The sequence below is a fragment of the Rissa tridactyla genome, chromosome 16 (assembly GCF_028500815.1).
Source record: "Rissa tridactyla isolate bRisTri1 chromosome 16, bRisTri1.patW.cur.20221130, whole genome shotgun sequence".
Classification (NCBI taxonomy): domain Eukaryota; kingdom Metazoa; phylum Chordata; class Aves; order Charadriiformes; family Laridae; genus Rissa; species Rissa tridactyla.
Genome location: NC_071481.1, coordinates 5,379,084 through 5,398,761, shown reverse-complemented (window position 1 = coordinate 5,398,761; position 19,678 = coordinate 5,379,084). Strand labels below are relative to the sequence as shown.

The 19,678-nt window shown below is 40.6% G+C and overlaps 1 protein-coding gene across 6 annotated transcripts in view; it reads right to left on the bottom strand.

Moving 5' to 3' along the window:
• The window catches only part of RERE (arginine-glutamic acid dipeptide repeats), a 243,524-nt gene that overhangs the window by 61,536 nt on the left and 162,310 nt on the right, over positions 1-19,678 (bottom strand). For all 6 annotated transcript variants that reach the window (XM_054222253.1, XM_054222256.1, XM_054222255.1 and 3 more), the window contains one exon: positions 18,729-18,827. In XM_054222253.1, the coding sequence (XP_054078228.1) occupies positions 18,729-18,827 (99 nt within the window). The remainder of the gene's footprint in view (positions 1-18,728; positions 18,828-19,678) is intronic.

Genomic DNA, 19,678 nt, shown 5'->3' with positions numbered 1-19,678 from the left:
ATTTCAGGAGATTGTGACCTTAGTTCAAAATACATACAGAAACTCAACTCAGCTTTCTTTTAATAGATACTGGTCTGTTTCTTTTTCTTGTCGATTTGTTTTAATGAAATAATTCTATTGTTTCAAGACAAAATTGTCCTCTAACCTTTGTGGTATTTTGAAAATAAAATTCTTTTTTCACCAAGTCCTCTAACTCAAAAATATTGTGGAAAAATGAAAACATTTTGATGGTATTCATTAGATACCAAGCTATATTAAAAGGCATTAATTGTTCTTCTCTTCAGAGTGCCTTGCTAGCCACCTACATGTTACAAAAATCTTATAGTCCTTAGGCCATATGCCCTTAAGACCAAGGATCCTCTATAAACAAACTGACAAGAGACAGACCAGCTGAAAGGCTTAAAGGTGCCAAACAATTAGCTTTCCCTCCCAGTCGGATTGCTCTGTCTTCCTGAAAAATTATACTGAAGAATTAAACTCTACCTCAAACTGTAAGGGATGCAACGCCAAAGCATTGTACAGATAGAGAGACGCACGTAACGTCCACCGCAGCCTGTGTTATGCATATCCCTAGCCATATACACAGACGGAAAGTCATTAAGCAGACTCCCTCGAGGGAATGCCAAAAGATCCTGAAATGATAATGATCCCCCTTCCATGGTGCTGCACTGGTAGCTTTTGTTTTGAACAATAGATCTCCCATGATACCTCGCGCTTGCTGAAAATATTGGTATTAAGTGAGCATGAGCACAGCTGTGTGTAAATTACATATATAAACAGATTAGATTTGTATATTTATACTGGATGCAAACACATTAATAGCACATTTGCATACACAGTTGGCTAAATGAGATTGCATGCAGAGCAGGATTACTAGTTACAAACACATTTATTTAGAATTTTCAATAAAGTATTTATCCTGCCAGTCAAGAGGTCAAAGTGGATTCATCCTCCTGCCTCTCCTCTTCGCCTTCTCAGGAGTGTGCAAAAACGCTCCCGTCAGAGTGCTTTCCACATTGCCGGTCCCTCCTCACAACTACTCTGGAGACAGGACTCAAGCCAGCAGCAGAGACTGAACCAGGGCGCTTGCATAAAGGTTATCCAAATTTCCTTCAGTTTAGTTCATTAAAGGTGATGTTTGGGGGGGTGGGGGTGGTGATGGTGGTTAGAGTTCTACATTTGACCACAGCATGAACTACTACCTAAATACCAGTTTATAAAACACTTCTTTCCCTTCTTCTGTTTAATGCCAGGGATAAATGCACAAAAGCCTGTATGAAAGGCAACATGATATCGAAGGTGACACAACAGCTCTCAGACATTTCCAAAGCTGGGGAAGAATTCAACTATTCCTTCACCCTGGGCTTTGAGCTGTCAGGGTGCTGCTAACCCTACGTGCTAACCCCAGCACGTACCATCAATACCATCAGTATTTTAACAGGGCTATTTTCTACAAAGAGAGAGATTTCAGGTTCACCCAAAACAGGAGGCAAAGCTGTGAATCACTTTCTGCATTGTACCTGTTTCTGCATGAGAGCCCAGATGAGGAAGAGAAAACAGCAGAAAAAAAATAATCAATTATGTCTAAATGAGGAGCCTTTATTTTTGCTCTAATTGTGCCCTATGATTATTGGCTGTGGGTGCATCCCCAGCTAATGCTCCCAAGCCGGCCAGTCTCTCTCGCCTTCCCATTTCAGGTCGGTTCCTGTTCACAGGTCCAGTCCTGCCTCTTGGGTTCACCACGCTCCCAGCCCCGCCGATAAATCATCTCCCGGCCCGCTCTCGGAGATGCGGTGGCCGCGGTGCAATGGCTCCGGCCCGGGTTGCCAGGCAACCTGCGCGGGAGGGATGGATGCCCGAGAACTGCTGACAAATGGCCAAGCGGCTGCAACAACGGACTCCTCTCTGTCAAAAAACCCCGTGTTTGGGAGAAGTGCCTCCCCCCCACCCCGCCTCCGCACTGGGCGAAACACGGCGTGATTGTAAAAATCAAAATCAAAAGGCTATTGTAATGAACACACACTTCCTGCTCAATTACTAATTGTTAAAAAGCTGCAGGGAGGCTGCGATCACACAGCGTATGGCAACAGAAATGTGATCCGGTAAACGAGATAAAGTCAACAGCACGCCAAGAAACCTGATCTAAGAACAGCCTGCAGTGGCACATCAGAAGCTGATGCACAGATCAAAAAAAGGCTGGATATTAAAGCAGCAGCAGGAGGAAGAAAGAAAACCTGACTTTACTTTTCCTGAGCTCTAGAAGGGGTATTTGATAAACAACCTTGACTCTTTGGAAAAAGAATTCATGGATTATTACAAGCATTACTACCATCGTTAACACCGCTGCAGTTGCGTGGTCCCACATCTCAACAGCAGGAAGAGGCAGGGACAGATGAGCACCCTTGTTTGAAGACAGCTTGGTTTGCAATTTACGTTCTTCTATAAAGTAAGGGTGGGAAGAGGAGGCATTTGTTTTTCCAAACCAGGTCTGGAGAGCTCAGCCCCTGGGGCCACCGCGACAGAGGGTCCAGCTGCAGGGGGATCTTCCAAGGAGCAACAAGTTCTGAACCTCCAGGAGGCTGGAAACGCACAATCCCTCAGGACTCTGCAAACCTCTCCTCCAACAGACATGCAGAAAGGCAGTTAAATTGCACACACAGGCAAGCATTTCCTTATTCTACTAAACTTAATCATTTCCACAGCAAGAAACTTGTTGGCCAACTTGCCCACTTTTATATTTAAATGCCCGTGACAGGCCTGCTGCTGCCATGTGTTAAGGGTCCACCTGCGCAGGCAAGCCAGGCAGATCCAGAGGTGTGCCACGCTCCAGCTGCTCACAAAGCCTCCCCGAGACACATGCTCTTTCCTGATCCCCAGAAACAATCACGTTGCACGTGTCCATAAACCAGGTTTCACACAGTGAGTCCAAGACATCTATCCCCTTCTGCGGGCACAAACCTGAAAAATCAAACTGGAGACTGCCTTCAAAGTTGAAAAAAGAGCTTTCTATTTATATAACATTATCTGCAGATTGCCATCTCCTGCCATCAACAGTTTCTCAGTGCTGCAAACAAAGCTAACATGATTTGAGCGTGTTTTTACACAAATGATTCCTTAAAGATGCATTTGAAGAGTTAAAGAGAACAAAGGTCTGGCACGCTGTGACCCAGAGAAGCAAAACAATATGCTGCTGCCAAGAGACAACAGAAAGCTTTTGATTAGGCTTCAGATTGCCTTTTTCTGTATACAAAGAGATTCACTTCTGATTGTTATTTTAAACCCCTGTTAAAATGCTAATATACAAAAAGCCTTCTTATACATCAAAACTAAAGAGCAAGTAAAAAGTTGGACAAAATGTTCCTTTTCAAGGACATCCTTCCTTTCCCATATGACATCTGAAAGTATCTCCATTTAATATAGGTAAGTAGTAGAAATTCAGCTCTTAACCTGCAAACTTCCAAGCTAAAACAAAAAAAAAAAGCCATTGCTTTTAATTTCTCAGACTCATGCTCACCCAGACTTGCTAAAAATGCATTTCCTAAAAAATAATTCATAGTTCCAATTGTTGTTGTTTTGAACAGGAAGAAACTAGTCGAAGTATAGAATCCAAAAACAGAAATAAAGATCTATATAAAGCAACACATGTAATACGAACCAAACCAGAAAAGCAGCACTTGTGGAATATAAGCAATGCCCTACTACACCGCCTTGCCTCCAAAGGAAAGGCTCTCATGCATCAGTTTGCAGTATTAACCTTTCTTTTTCCTCACGTACTCTGAATCTCAACTACCCGTACCAAAACCCACAATGCCAGTGCATTCTTAAAGTTACAAATATTTCCTTGAATAATGCCAACACCAGAATGTAGAGCATCTTCCACTGGGCTGAAGATGCTCCTTATGGGTCCTCACCTTTACCGGGCTGAAACAAGCCAAGAGGAAAATATCATATATTAACCTCCCTCTGAATTTCATTCTCCTTGTCCTGTTTTGCTTAACAACAGGATTTTTACTCAACTTACAATACCGTAGGGAACACCACTCTGCTCGCTAACACAAAGCGGATCTCCATTAAATCATCAATACTAAAATGCCGGTTCTAGGCAATAACACGGGTGGGTGAACACAGATACACACTGGCCCCCAGCCCACGAGCTGCAGTTCGGCACCATCAGCCCACAAGGCTAATAACTAACATGAGGGTTAACAGAAAATAAGCTTCCACTTGAGCTCTTTCCTTAAACATCAGAACATTTCCATTTTCTCCATCATTCTCCCCAGAAAAATTCTCCTTTTGTTACAGAGATCATACAGAGTCCTGAAAATACATGTCCGTTTACTCAAGTTTAACACTATTACGCAAGCCCGAAGTTGTTCTCTTTCACTGTGACATTTTTTTTGTCCTTTCAGTCAATTTGTAACACTAAGCACAAAAAAGCGGCGCTCAGACTACTTGAAATACACTGTACGCTCCTTTCAAGACTCAAACATAGCATTTCTAGTGGAAGTTCCCTATTGCAGAAATATTGTTCCACTGGGATTTCAACCATTATCGCCAATTATTCTGGAGACTAGCTCTGCCTTCAAACAGCGGCTTCATGCAAATGACAGAAGGAAACAAATAGAACCACTTCAAGAGCAATGAACAAATCCAAAAATAATGAGACAAAATGGTGGCAAGAATCCCCAAGGAAATTATACATATAGAGAGGCAAATAGTTCTGTAGGTGACTTCGCCAAGTAAATAATTAAACAGCAGGGCTGTTGACGGTAGCAGGGCCCAGGTTTGAGTACAAGCACCAAAACACAAATTCCAGTTTGTGACCCTAACTAAAGTGACATAAGGCAACCTCAGCAAGCTTCCTGAATTTCTCTCAGGATCAGTCTGCCACCGACTGCAGTGTGGTGAAGAGATACCTGAGAGCACAAATCTGGATATAAGAAATACTAGTGATGACCAAAATCAAATTCCAGGCTAAGAGACATATCCTCAGTGAGAGACCTTTCCTCTATCAAGCAGAAAGCAAAATTCTTCCTGTGACAGGAGTTCTTCATCCTGCCAAGTTGTTTACAAGAAGAACAGGGTGCTCTGATGTGTTCCAACAAGGTGTTTTAACTATTGACTTGCAGAGAAATGAAAATTTAGTAATTCCCATTTTCACCTAAGATGCCACAGTATCAGAAGACCCTGAGCAAATACTTACAGACCCACATCCTTTTACATTTTTATAAGAACCGAACACCCAAATTTGACATGCACGTAACTTCATGAATTCCTTATTTCAGTTGTGTAGCCCAGCCTGACCCAGCAATGTAGCAGGTCCCAGGAAGAGTGGCAGCACCTACCTCCAGTTTACAAGACTCCATGCTGAAACCACGTAACACAGCCCCTTTCAATAAGGAAGTAAAAAGGCCTAACCTTTTGCAGGACTTTGACTGATTGCTAATTAAACATTGTCTTCATAGCTTTCTATTTAAAAGAATCGCAATGTAATAAACAGCACCAACACTGTGCTAATACTCAGATTCTAATTCTTCAGCTGCTCCCAGCTGCCCGCGTGGGTACAAGCAGCACCCGAGCACCAAAATCTGCAAGAAGACTGATTATAACAAAGTAGATAAACAGTCAGCTAAGTTTGCCAATTATAACCATTAATAATCATATTATTTTTATTATTTTTAACCAATAAGTCCCACTGCACAAGGTTTCGGTTCCTCGCAAGCTCCTGTCATGATCCCCCACCGCAACTCTCATTATCCACAGTAGTTTCGTACGAGGGATGTAAGATTTTAATTTGAATTATAGACTTCTGCAACCCAGCCATCCGATTACTGAGGGAGATGTTGGCTCATACGGTGACCTTGGCACTAACGTATAAAAATAGTTTTAAAAAGAATCAGAAGATTCATAAATTCTCTTTTCTTTTGTGGTGGGGGCCTGAATAAAAACATCTACTCAGGGCGGGGGAAATGGTGCCAAATGTGAAAAAGTGACCCACAAATAAGAGAGGAAATAAAAAAAGATTTGAAAATGAAGGGCCAGAAACGCATCTATTGCAAAGGTGAACAATGGCAAAGGAAACCTGAAAGGCAGATATCTGGGGGGAGAGAGGCAAGGGGGAAGCGGTGCTGAGACTATGGAATTACCTCCCCAGACACGTAGAACTGGACAATATCTTTCGTAACAGATAAATGAAATATGCACCCTAATAAAACAGAGGTGCCCTCTTTTGCCTTCCCCAATTTGTAACAAATGGAATGTTTGATTTGAGTGTTTGAAGTTATTCCAATGCAGTGGCGGGTAATACACTGTGATGCTTATTTATTAGCTCCTCTAAATGCATAAGCCCCTGTCTGATCAATCTCCCCATGTAGCCTAAAAGCTATATAAATCTGAGCGGATACTACGGAGGGTGGGGGGAGGAAAGGAAGGAAACGAACAAAAGAAGAAGAAAAACCACGGTGGATCACACACAAGTGGACAGGGAAACAAGCGAGATATCAAGAGGCCAGTAAAAGCTGAAGCAAAACCACAAACCCAGAAGCTACAGGCACCTTGAGCCTTTACCACAATATATTCAAAACCACACGGCGCATGAAAGTACAAAAGCAACATCGGATGAGGAAGACAAAAGACTGGTTTTTAAACACACTGTTGTGAGCGCTGATCAACACAACCCGTCTTCTACCCCGTGGAAACCCCTCACGTTTGTGCATAAGCAGCCCGAAAATTCAGCACGCTCAGCTCTAGCAGACTTGGGCAGTACAGCAGGTACCGGGCATCTCTCTGGATCAAGTCCTTATTTGCTGTCAAATTCTTTTTATGGCAGTATAATCATTAGCTTTACTGGCACCGTTACCCTCGTAACTAATTAGGAATCTTGGATGGATGCAGAAAATGATTAATATTTAGTCACTATGAGTCTACTACAGAAGCAGCCTATTATCAAACAAGTGACACCTCCACAAACTTAAATTAAATAATGGCTCCCAAAGAGGATTCCGAGCCGCTGACAGAACGGCAAGTGATTTAAGTAACATAAAGCTGAGCAACTGGTGATGGATCGCAGTTTTTTCACTCGCTCTGTTACAGCCTGTAATAGAACAAATGATCATTTTTCAGCCTAATTGAATATGGCCGCCCCGTTTATACACAAAAGGAGACAAAGCTATATAATTTGCTTCATTAAAATGCATTTTTATGTCATCCGAAAGATTAAAAAAAATTGGTGCCATTGATAGGGAAGATTAGAAAAATAAAATTTATCACGCAAACAGAACTTGCAAATGAGGTGTACTTTGGCATTCCTACCGCTTATGCTTGTGCAAGGAAGACAGGTTCTGAGCACTCACGCACACACAGCATCCATATTGTCACAGGAATCAAAGTCTCTTAAATAAGAATTATGTCACTATACCAATCTGAAGAAGCGTTTTGCCATTTTCTGCTGCAATGGCCACTGGGCCTTACTAAACAATTCTCAGATAAGCTGTCAGGCAGAACCAGAGTATCTAGTGACTTTTGAAACGTTTGGGAAATTTTTATGGTTTTTTTTTTTTTTTTTTTTTACAATTATTAGAAAAATCAAAATGCCTGTTAAAAAGGAGCCTTTCCCAACATTAAAATCAAAGCTTCAAGCAAGAGTGCTGCATTTCAAATATAACCTTAATTACACTACAGCTTTCTGGGATGGCACGTTTCGGTCCTCTCTCCCTCCACAAGCCAGGCGGCAAACCTCGTTGTTCCTCCTTCTCCCTGCTCCAACCCCCCCTTTTAGCTTTCATTGCCTGGAGATGCTGGGAAGAGATCTAGGAAGCTAGAGAGTTATTTAAAATCAGTTACCATTTGACACTGGAAAGGGAAGTTGTTACCTTCCATGTTTCTAGCTTGGCCAAGAAAGCACCACGGCCTCTCTGCCGGCTCCATGGAGCATCACTGATGCCAGGAAACGCCGCCGTGGCAACGCAGATTGTTACGGATGGCAGCCCCAGCACCGCAACGGAAAACCAGGTTTGTCTGCCCTACCAGGCATGGGAGCATGGGCTGAGCCCACAGAATCACAGAAAACCATACAGTTTTCTGAGTAAAATACTCCCACCTGGGTCCAGCTCCACTCATTCTTCAGTCTCCTTGACCAACACCCTCTACAGCTGCAGCTCAGCCACAGGGTTCCCCTTGCCTAGTCCCAGCTGACAGCCTCCACGGCCACGCTGAACGGAAGGCAAGGCTGAGAGATCCAAACTACCAGTAGGAAAAACTTGCAGGAGAAAAACAAAAAAATTTAAAAAAAAAAAAAATCAAATGTCGTCTTGCCAAGTTGGAGAAAACACTAATCTGTCTCTGCACTTGCTTTGTTTTAGGTGGGTTTTTTTGTGTTTGTAAAGCAAATCTTGCTAAGAACAGCAAGTCACCATTTCCCGTGGTTTAGGCAGCAAACAACTCTTTGAAAATAAAATATTGATTTGCCATATCAAGTAATCCTTTCCTGGGCTCTATGTGTTTAATAAAGTGCAATTCCAACATAAGTGTTCCAAAACAAAACACTTTTACCTATATCAACATGCACTAAGCCAAAATTACTTGGGAAGACACTGGAGGTTTCTGTCATACACTTAACATGGAAAAATACCAAAGCACTTCATTATTTATCACTATATTATAATTGCACTTTTAGGTACTAAGGAGCTAAGGATCCTGTGGACTAATTTAAATTTCTTAACACCTGCGACACAGAGAAACTCAACCAAACTACTGAAATGACAGGACTAGTGAAATAATTTGAAATCAAACCAAGAGCTCTGGACGTTGCCATCGATACAAGCCAATAAACCAGCCACCCCTGCTTTACCATTAGAAAAGATGCACCTAAATTTAAATTACACTATTTATAGAATTTCCAAGAAAAAAAAATCAAATCTTGTGAAAACAGATAGCTAACCAACATTTCTTATATTTAAATTATGAAATTGTTTTCAAGAGCACAAATTCACACAATCCTAGATGTTGGGGTGCTGGGGTCACGTACACCAAGGAGCATGAGCCAGAAATCTATCTAAGGCCATTTATTACATTTGCATTCAGAATGGGAAGCAACCTGTGAAACGCATCTTATTAACACTATCCGCCTTCTAAAAGTCAACCATACTATTAACAACTATGGATTATCTTTAAAAAAAAATAAATTAAACTTCAGAATTTGGAAATTAAGTTATGTACAAAGAAACAGAGAGTAAACAGGTCAGTGGGAAGTAAGAAAGACAGATTTGATACACAGCGTCTTTTAAAAATTAAATAAAGAGGCAGATACAGGACAGAAAAAGTTTTACTATGAACACTTACAGTTACTCACTTGCTTCTGCTTGCTTCAGCAGAAGCACTAACCCTAGGAACTCCCAGAGTTTTGATCCAGATGCTCTTACTGTTGCAGTGTCATGACTCAGTTTCCTTCTGGAGAAGAACAGGACATAGGACGATGTTCTATTTAACCCACATTCCGGATCTCATAGCAGATAAAATCTGAATAAAAGGTCAGCGTATTGAAGACAGTAAGCGTGTCACTGACCAGAATATCATCTGATGGGGAGCAGGAGAAGAGACAGACGAGTCCATGCTGCGTTATTAGCGCGCTTGGGTTATTTTCCTCCCCTGCACAAGGCAGGGGGAACAGTCTTTGTTTCAGCCGCGACACTGCTGAGCCACGCAGCTCAGGCTTCTATACATAGAACCTGTACGATATACACGAACATTAAAACCGACTCCAGCTCTGTTGCTAAGAAACTAGGAAGGATAGCTTTTTTGGCCCTCTTCATTTATAAAATAACCACCTTGCCCTATGGGAGAACGAATGCAATCTCTCAAGTCCCTCAGTGCCTTGTTCTCATTTTGAAACGAACACAGAAAGATGATCGAGAATGCTAGGGAGTGCAAGCGATCTCCATTTTTAAGATGTCCTTGAAAATGAGATGAAAAACATGGTTTCAACAATCAACTGCTGTCGTATTTATTAATCTTTCAAGCAGCAGATTCTTCCCCCTTGGCAACAGTGAACTCTGTATGTGCTCCTGTCTCCAGCACAAACCCTTTTCTGGAGAACAAAACACACCACCAGCTTCTGAAAGCACCTACCAATTATTTAGTTTATACTAGAGTTAAACTCGGGAGTTTAGAGTTCAGCTTCCCGTCCCCACACAGAAATAGCCTTCTAAGCTGTGGCAACTGGCCAGTGTAAATATTTGTTGTGTTATTTTTTTGGGATCAGCAATATGGTAAGTGCTTAATAGATAAAAATATACCACACGAAGGCAGAAAGACGATGAATCGAGAAACATATGGCAGTTAAACAAAGCAAATAAAAAATGATATTGTTAAGAAAAGACTAACTTATCTGGCAGCTGTGGAAAGATCAAGATTAGCGAAAGCAGTGAAATCACCCATTTTGAAGCCAAGGTCACTGACAGGATTTATAGATTTATCCCTGAAGGCAGCCTTTGCTGAACATGAAATGCCGAAATAATTTTTTTTTTTTTTTTTTTTTTTTAAATCTACTCCCCCCACCCCATTTGGGCTATCTCATTTGCTGGAGGCTTTTAAAATTCATTCCTTTTCACAGCTGGTTAAACAATGGAATCTTTCTGCAAACTAAAAGGACAAAATTGATTGCCCTACACAAACTTTTCTGCACGTATAATTGATTTTTAATTCACTGTCTTATTTCCGAAAGGACTTGACAATAAACTCAGTGCTGTATGTGCAATATTGATCCCTTTAAACAAGGGCTTGGATCAAAGACTGATGCAAGTTAATCACAACCAAAAAGACTGTTATCTTTTTTCCAGAAATCTGTGTTTAAACTAAATTCTCCTTTTCTAGCCATATTACACCTTATATTTTCTAGCTGTACTGCACCTTATCATTTTGTAAACCCGTCAGCAGCTAAGTAACTGTAATTTTATGCAACTTCTAAACAATAACTGTTTTCCCCCAAGCAGAATAATTTCAGCCTTCGTCGGTTACTTTTTACTGCAAGGACTGATTGTTCTTTCATACTATAAGTTCTTAGAATAAGCTACAGAAAAGATTGTACATTCCCACTCTTTCTTCTAAAATCTTATTTATTTTTCTTCAAATAAAGGTCCTACTAGACCATGGCAATTTGTGTTTGGTGGTTTCTGGTTTGGTTTTTTTTTTTTATCTCAATGCTCAGTTAATTTTCAGCTGTTACTGATTAACACACTTGCAAATGGCATCAGATGGCTTGATTTCTGAAGTCCAGAAAATGTTAATTTAGTAGGAACCACCACTCTCCTACGAAGCTGTAATGTTTAATTTTTGTGGATAAAAAATTAAAACTAAGCAGTAACTGATATCTTAACCTTCGAAGCCCACGCAAGTACCACTGCGCAGCCATGCAACACCAACCTCCTTTTTTCAAATATCCCTTGATGATTTCCACCCCCCCACACTATTCCAGAGGCTCTGTTTCAATTTTGCTGTGAATTCCATTTTCTATAGCTGCCGTATAAACAGTAAATAAAATTCATGCTATTTTTGCCCCAGTAAGCAGCTCTGTCTTCCAGCATATCTGAAAAGCCTGGCTTCAAAGGAGCGAGCAATGAAAACAATGTTTTCATGAGCAGATACTCCAAAAAGGGCAGACCAGAGACATTTGAAGAGGATTCCAGGCAAAGAAGCCAAGCAAATAAGTACGTGTCTTTTGCATAAGTAATTTCTTGACCAGCTAGACTGGATTACAAATACTTGCAAACATGTTAGGAAATTAGTTTGCTGTATCTTGTCTTTTTTGGCAGAAGGATCTCCCCTTGTATTTTATGACAAATGAGCTTTCAGCTGAAGCCAGGTGTGGATATTTTAAAATTTATGAACTTGTAAATCCATGTACACGGCCAATTAAGGTTTATCACCAGCAAGGATTAACTATCCCTCCACATAAATTTAAGAGGTTGTTTGAAACTAGGTTGTTTACCTCAACTACTCTACATCAAAAGCAATGTAAAATATTTAAAGGGCAGCGTATTTCATGATAAAAGCTAGTTATCAAGGACGTCATGGTGTGTCATCGACAGTTCTGCACAGAGATGCACAAGTTAAAAAAAAAACCTCCTTCCAAAGGAACATTTAGTAATTTCTTTTTGAGAATTTAACATCTCTGAAAAGATGGGACCAAGTACAGAAGAAAAAGGAGGAAGTGTCCAAGCAATAATGCAAAACGACCATTTCACCCAGATTCTCTTTAACTTTGGAAGACGCAGCCCTGACTTTCAAAGATGGTTCCATTAGCCTCGCTCGTCTTCTTCATAATCAACATCTGAATTCTAATTAGGAGCACAATTCCATGCAGCAAAAGCACCCCTGTGCAATAAACTGCAACACAGCAGCAGTGAACTCTGCCTTTAGCTAGCATGCATAAGTAAACAGAATTAATAACTACCCAAGTGTGGACGGGTGACTTAATCTGTTTCGATTAGATGCAGCTCAGCCTGAGGCCTTTGTGTTATTTAAAATGTGTTCATCATGTTTAATTAAAAACCTAATAAACTAGAGGTTCTTTTAGTTCTGATTTGTATTTCTCTCTTCTGTAAGACGTATTGATTCTGTTAGTACTTTTGTTAAAAGGACAGGAAAAAAGCACATTCTGAATAAAGAGACAAAAATGCAAGATCAAATCTTCAGGACTGTATGTGAAGAACAGTCAGAACTACTCTATTTCCTTCACCGTTTCCAATACACGAGGCATACCAAAACTGAAAACTGTTTCATTACGGTAACAAAACGTAGGATGAACATAGTATGTTTTGTAAGCGATAGCCATTTGAGGGGTTATTTATCTGAAATGGAAGCGTGCACAATAAGCTCATTCTTGGACCTGGAGTAAGTGTAGGGTCAGAACTGTACTGAACATCACTCAAAGTGTAAAAGTCATTTTGCAGAGAAGATTTTGTCCCAAGAGAGTGGAAACTACGTAGGGACAATTTTTCTTTTGAAATATTTCCACTGAAGCCACACCAGGAAATCTGGGTGTTCAATTTAACCTAAACTGAAAGAAGTGAACGATCGTAGATCCAGATTTGGAGTCTGTGGAAAGTAAAGGAGCAAAGCACCAGGGCAAGCACCAGAGTTCCCATATAGGTGCTCAGTTTCAGGTTTGTTGTACTTATTCTTCATAGACAACAGACTCGAAGTCTGAATGTGTCAAAATACAATTTAATGTCAGTTTTGAAACATTTACAACAGGAGAAGAATTCACCAGCACCATTCCGTTCTTTTTAGGGATTTCTGATTGCTTGCATCAAAAATGCCTGTACTCTATCAACAATTAAAAGAGGTATTTTTAGAGATGCAGAGTAGAGCTCGCTTCTCTCTCACTCTGACAATCTCTTGCTGAGATTGAGTGAAGCATCTTTGTTTTCTCGGTGCCTTGAAAGCAAAACAAATACTAACTACATCTCGTCTGTACTACAACCTGCTGCACAGAATGACAAAAACAGTGTTCAAGACAGTGGGTGTCACCAGGCCTTAGGGACACTAAGAAAGGTGGCCGAAGAAAATGAAAGGAGAAAAGAGGTTACTCTGTAATCTCTTGTTAGGGAAAGATATCCCATGGAACATGTGCCCAATGGCTAAGTCAGTCCCCCTTCCCAGCTACACTCACCTTGCCCCAGCAGCATCATGCCACATGCAGACAAGGCATTCGACACAAGAAGCTTGGAAGAGGGCACTGCCACCAGCTGTGTCAAAACAGAGGACTTGTCCCATGGCTTCTTCCAAAAAAACCCCCAAAAAACCAAAAAACAACCACCAACAAAACAGCACAGCTTTCTATTTGAAATCACAGCCCAGCACTGCCAGGGGTCCACCAGGTGATGCTGCTGAATGCTGGTCTATAGTACACGTGCTTAGAAAGTGCTTAAACACAGCATTATATATGACAATTGCTCGACAAATTTGTCCACAGAAGTGAATTCGTGAGCATTACAAGAGAAACCAACCACCCCCTCACCAAATCATCGCTGGAAATTGATGTTGTCAGGTGTAGCACAAGTCTTAATAAACAGGAAGCAGCTGCTGGCAGAGCTGCACGCAGAGGCCCCAGTAAAGAAGTTTCCTTCGCCACTTTTATTAGCCAGTGTGGAAGGCTGGTGTTCACAGCCTGCCTCGGCATTTGCATACTGGAATAAAAAAGGTTTAAAAATAGCCATAGGTTTAGAAGCACAAGGGAGACAACAAACCTCTGTCTTCATATTTACAGAGCCTTGCATTTAATTCAATCACCAGCAAATTTTATCCTCTGTTTAATTTGATCTAAACCTCTGTAACCACATCATCAGTAGCAAAAAATAACATAACTCCCATCCTTTATTTTCATCAGTGCTGATCGCTGCAAAGCAGCTCTTACTTGACAGTTTGGTCAGGCAACAAAGCTGTTTTAATTAACAAGAAAGGCTTTATCTTTGGGCAACAGACAGTCCACAGGGAAAGTTAAAAGCTTTATAAATATATAAGTTTTCAGTAAATTTGAGTTATTGACACAGCGTTATATCACAAATACTACCGAATACTACAGAGACCTGTGCTGGGCACAGCGTTGCTACGGTGTGCACAACAAAACCAGCTACATTCATCAGCCAGCACAGTGGACACGGACCCAGTCAAAATACTTGGGCAAGTAATAGACCAACCAACTTACAGAGGAGTTTTGACTTAGGGAAGTTTTAAGAATTAGTTTTGTATGAAGTCAGTTCTTTGCCTGCACCAAAGTGACCACCCTCCTACTGCAGTTGCTTTTGCCCAATGACTTGACATTGCCACGATGCTCCTTTCCCTCTGCTCCTTCCAACACCTTCCCTGCAACAGGACTTTTCTGATGCGCGCTTCAAAAATCTGGCAGAAAATTCAGAATATCAGAAAAATCAGAATCTGGACCTTTTTGGGGTCCAGAGGCATGGCAGGGGGCAGAAAAAGATTATAGGGTTAGAAAGGCAGGAATGGAAAAACTGAGAGAACAAAAGCCATGATCTACGTTATTTCAGTTGGCCCCATGCCACAGAACCTTTCGCAGGTAAGGAAGATAGCTAACAAAGCTTCGTACCCGCTCTGGTATCTGCTTATTTATACAAGGTGTAAAAATGAAATAAGCTGGGCCACAAGAAGAAATTAATTCTAAGTGCAGCACGAACAGGGACACGGTTTGGACCTGGGTCTTCCACTTTACTAGAGGCTTCCTCCTGCTCATCACTTGCCATCATGGGGCGGGGGGGGACACTTAATAAGGTTCTCACCAAAATTTAATTGTTTTGGCTAGACTTTGGGTTTGACACATCAGTGTTTTCTTCGTTGTGGAGTTCCTAGGCAGGTTTATCACCCTATGGGTCACACAGAAAGAGTTTTCTCCTTGGTTTCACAGAGCCAACAATAAGGAAACTTCCCTTGCAAGTCTCAGGAATGTTCAGAAGTGCAGCACAGCTGCTCTGATCTGGAGCGTTCTACAAACTCCCAGGGACAAACAGGCTCTGAGGTTGTGCAGGTGGAGCTTAGCTGTCTATAAATAAGAGCACAGTTTGATCTTTGGCTCCGCCGAGGCTGGAGGGCTGCCAAATGTTTCTGGAAACTTGGATGGAAGAGAACAAGAACAAATACGATAAAATGAGCAGAGACTGACAATGATTTATAGAGTCAATGATCATTATTCTGTACTCACAGTGTTTGCGCTTTTGGAGTAATGTTTCATTTTTCAATAAACTTGGCTTTTTCTTATTCGTAAGGCTCTATTCTCTACCGTTTAACACAGACTGCTCACCAAACCCCCCTGAGCTGCAGCAGCAATGGCATTCACAGCATAGTGCAGCTGATGGAAAAAAACAAGGAGACTGAAAAAAAATCTACACTGAAAACAAGGTGTTGGCACCACACAATTTAACCACGAATGCAGGAAAGAATATATGCAGAGAAAACAGAGGTTAAAACAATATGAATACAAACTTAAGCACAGGGCAGAGCACTTGAAGTATTTGTTCCGACAGTCGGTTCTGTAAATAAAACTCCCTTTTATGACAAGATAGCCGTAAAACTTATCAGGAAACAGTGTTCTAGGCTTTTTACTCATCCTCTCCTTCGCTTTGCTGCTGGTGTTAGCACATGATCCTCTTTCACTCTACGACTTCAGGCAGTCTCCTTACCACAAAGGTTCTTTGTTGGATTTCAGAGTAAGCCTACTTTAATGGGGGTTTATACAGCCTGCCCTACCCCTAATCTAGCTCCTGCAAAAAGGTTTACATAAGGAGAGAGCAAGCACACATAATTCATTGGAATAATGCCCTGAAAGACTTTCAGAGAAACTAGAGCTTAAAAAAAAGGTCTCTCCAGCCATTGTCTGATTAAAAAAATGCTAAGAGGCCACAAAAGCTTCACCCATTATTAATAATTTCTATTTTATTGCACTATTGCAACTTTATTAGTAGCTTAACAAGACCACAAAATTTTAATTTTTATTTTCTTTCTTCACATACTTTACCAATTAACTAGCTTAAAAATTAATTCAAAGAAAAAAACCCCAAAAAACTTCTCTTGTCACTTTTACATGAACAACGCTGTCTTGCACCGTTACCAGATTTTTTTCATGGATATACCTAGTAAGCATACATGACAAGTTGAATTTCTAACCCTGTTTATTCCAATATGGTACATAAGAGAGAAAAGCTTTTCCAACAGTGAAAGGTAAAAACCATAAGCGAGTCTGAAGTTCTTCTGTGATAAATATTTTATCAGAACTAACTTCCAATCATCTGATTTTCTATTTTGGTGCACACTGCAGCCTAATTATTGAGCTAGGAAATATAACATTTTTCCTTTTTCACAAAAGCAGACATGCCTGGTCAGCCTGCTAAAGAGGTCCTGTCTTCTTACACGTTACGTTTCACAAATCTGTTCTGTTAAGTGCAATTAACATCAGCATTAAAATGCAAAATATTTTTAGGATGTAATCCAAGTGAACATCTTCAGCATTCCTCCTAGCTATTGAAAATGCACAAGTTTTGCTTTCCCGCCCCCCCCCCCCTTTTTTTTTTTTTTTTTTTTTTTTTTTTTTTTTTTTTTTTACAGTCAAGTACTTGTGTGCTAGCTTAAGCTGCAGGGTCTGGAAAACAACGGGTTGTGATGCAGCAGCCTTTGGAATCCTAATGCTGCCAGAAAATGCATCTTGTGCTGAATGCAATATTTAAGAACCTGTTTGTTTACAAGGTGTCAGCAAATTAAGATTCTATAATTTGCTCCCAACTTCACATGATTTATTTCGGTTTACAACCCTACAGAAAACAATTTCATAGGCACGGTTGCATTATATCATATGTATAAAAATTAAGCCAGCAGAAGCCTCACAATTGCAGCAATTAAGCTGCAGAATGAACCACAAGAAGCATCTTTGCTTCAATAGTTCTCACACAGATATCATCTCCCCCAAACTCTGGAAAAAAACCCCAGAAATAAAAGAAAGTGTGGTCCATTTGAGTGCGAAGTGCTTTCCCAGCAGCACACCCTCTCGGTCAACTAAAGCTTTTATGAAGAGGTGTCTTTCACAGGTCAAAATTACTTTTTTTCCCACTAATCAGCCTGCAGAGCAGCATCTTTTCGTAGGCTAGTAACGGCAGCAGCATTTCAATCCAAAGCCATATACACCAAAGACCCCAACCTCTGTCCAAAGGAAAGAAATGACACGTTTACGTGTCCCTTCCCTGCCTGCTCTGCAACCCCAAACCCAGAACGTCTAACTGCCAGCACATGCTGAAGCAGCGGCCACATGGAAGAACCAGCACTGCAACTACCAAGTTGTGTAAGTTGATGAGCCTCGCAGTGTACCAGAACGTTAAACTCTATGAGCCCAAATCCCTCAGCAGTTCCCGGTCCATAAACGCGATGATACAATACTGCAGCTGCACATTTACTGCATGCCCCAAACTCATCACGTCCATACATTACTTTGGGAGCTCCACCTAAGATGGATGATGCACTGTTTTCAGTATGGTTTTGGAGCTTGACCATTTCTACATACTGTAAAGTAAATGCGGATGGCATGGCTAAATCCCAGCTTTCAGATAATCTATTTTTGGTCTGCTTTTTGTCAAAGATTCATCCATCAAGAACTGTTCCAGTAAACACTTTCTAATGTTCCATAAGAGGGGAAGAAGGGACTTAATCTCAAACTCTGTTTAGGAGAAACACTGATATCCAACCTCCCATTAGCCAACTTGAGCTGACACTGTAAGTCTCCTCTCCAACACCAGCAGGGAAAAAAAAAAAAAAAAAACAAACAGGGAAAAAACAGGGTCAGTACTTTGTATGCCTTTTACATCTTGTCCTACTCCGACTAATGAATGTGGCCAGCCTTCCTGGAGGTGAAGATGAAAATAAAATTCAGAGCCCAGAAGTTTTGCAGCTGTTCATTTACCCTATATAGCATCCTCCCAAGAACAGCCACTTGATCTTCTCCTCTCTTGTTCTACTATTAGAAAGGTATTTTCCCCACTCTAATAAAGTTGCATATATCGAACAAGGGCCCACTATCTCACAACTGTGCAAAAATTTATCCTGTGCAGCAAATTATTTGCCCCTTCTTTCCCATAAAGATAACCTCTTTAGAAAAAAAAAAAGAAAAGAAATACAAAAGCAAGAGAAGCAACATGAACTATAAGGCTCAAGGGAATAATTCATTTCCCTACCACTTCATCTTCAGTCCAACACTTCTCAATCAGTTTTGGCACAGGTTTCTTCACCAAGCGCTGCAGGGCTTTTCCAGCATCATAGTTACTTTCATGTAGCTAAAAAATAAAGAAGACAAATAGATCATTCCGTGGAATTAGCAGGGATCTGATATTGGAGAAAAAACACTAAAGGGGGCCACATGAGATGTTCTATGCCTAATTATTTTCACTGTTGATATATGAAGAGAAATTTACACAACCTGAAGGGCAATTGGGGCTTTATTAGTAGAAGAAACAACATTAAACCAAGTATGTTTTCCCCTTCCTTCCTAAACTTCTCCCAGATAATGATTGAGTCCATAAAGCACTGAAGATTTTTTTAGTTAACTTTAAAAAATACATTTTACATTAGAAATTGCAAGGAAAATTTTAAAAAGCTTCAACAAAATATTTTTCAAAAGGAGTCGTATCTTATGCAGCTTATTTTGTTCAGATTAGTAAAACCAACTGGAAAAACTAACAGAGGAGGGATTGCAAGCCATGGGATGTCGTGTTTATCCACACAGAAAATCCTCTTTATTTTTATTGCCCTGCAAAGATCACCATGTTGTTGGGAAACAAGAATGGAAAAGAAACAAAACCTCTACAGATAGCTACAGAGTACATAAAAGCAACTAGGGATGTCTAAGTTGACGTTACTCTTTCAGATGGTCACAGCCTACAGTGTACCTTATTTTCTACAATAAATTCAGTATCTATATGATCAAACGCTGTCTGAAGTAGACAGTAGACATTTAAATCACGGTGAGGTAGAAAAACAACTACGCTGGAAAAAAAAGATAACTCAATGAACCCATGAGACTCTCCGGCTCTTAACTCTTGATAGAAAACATTTAGCACACTGCAGATTTATAGCCTGTCCTATCTTCAAAGTACAGTGGGATTTTAAGGACTGAAGGACTAGTCAG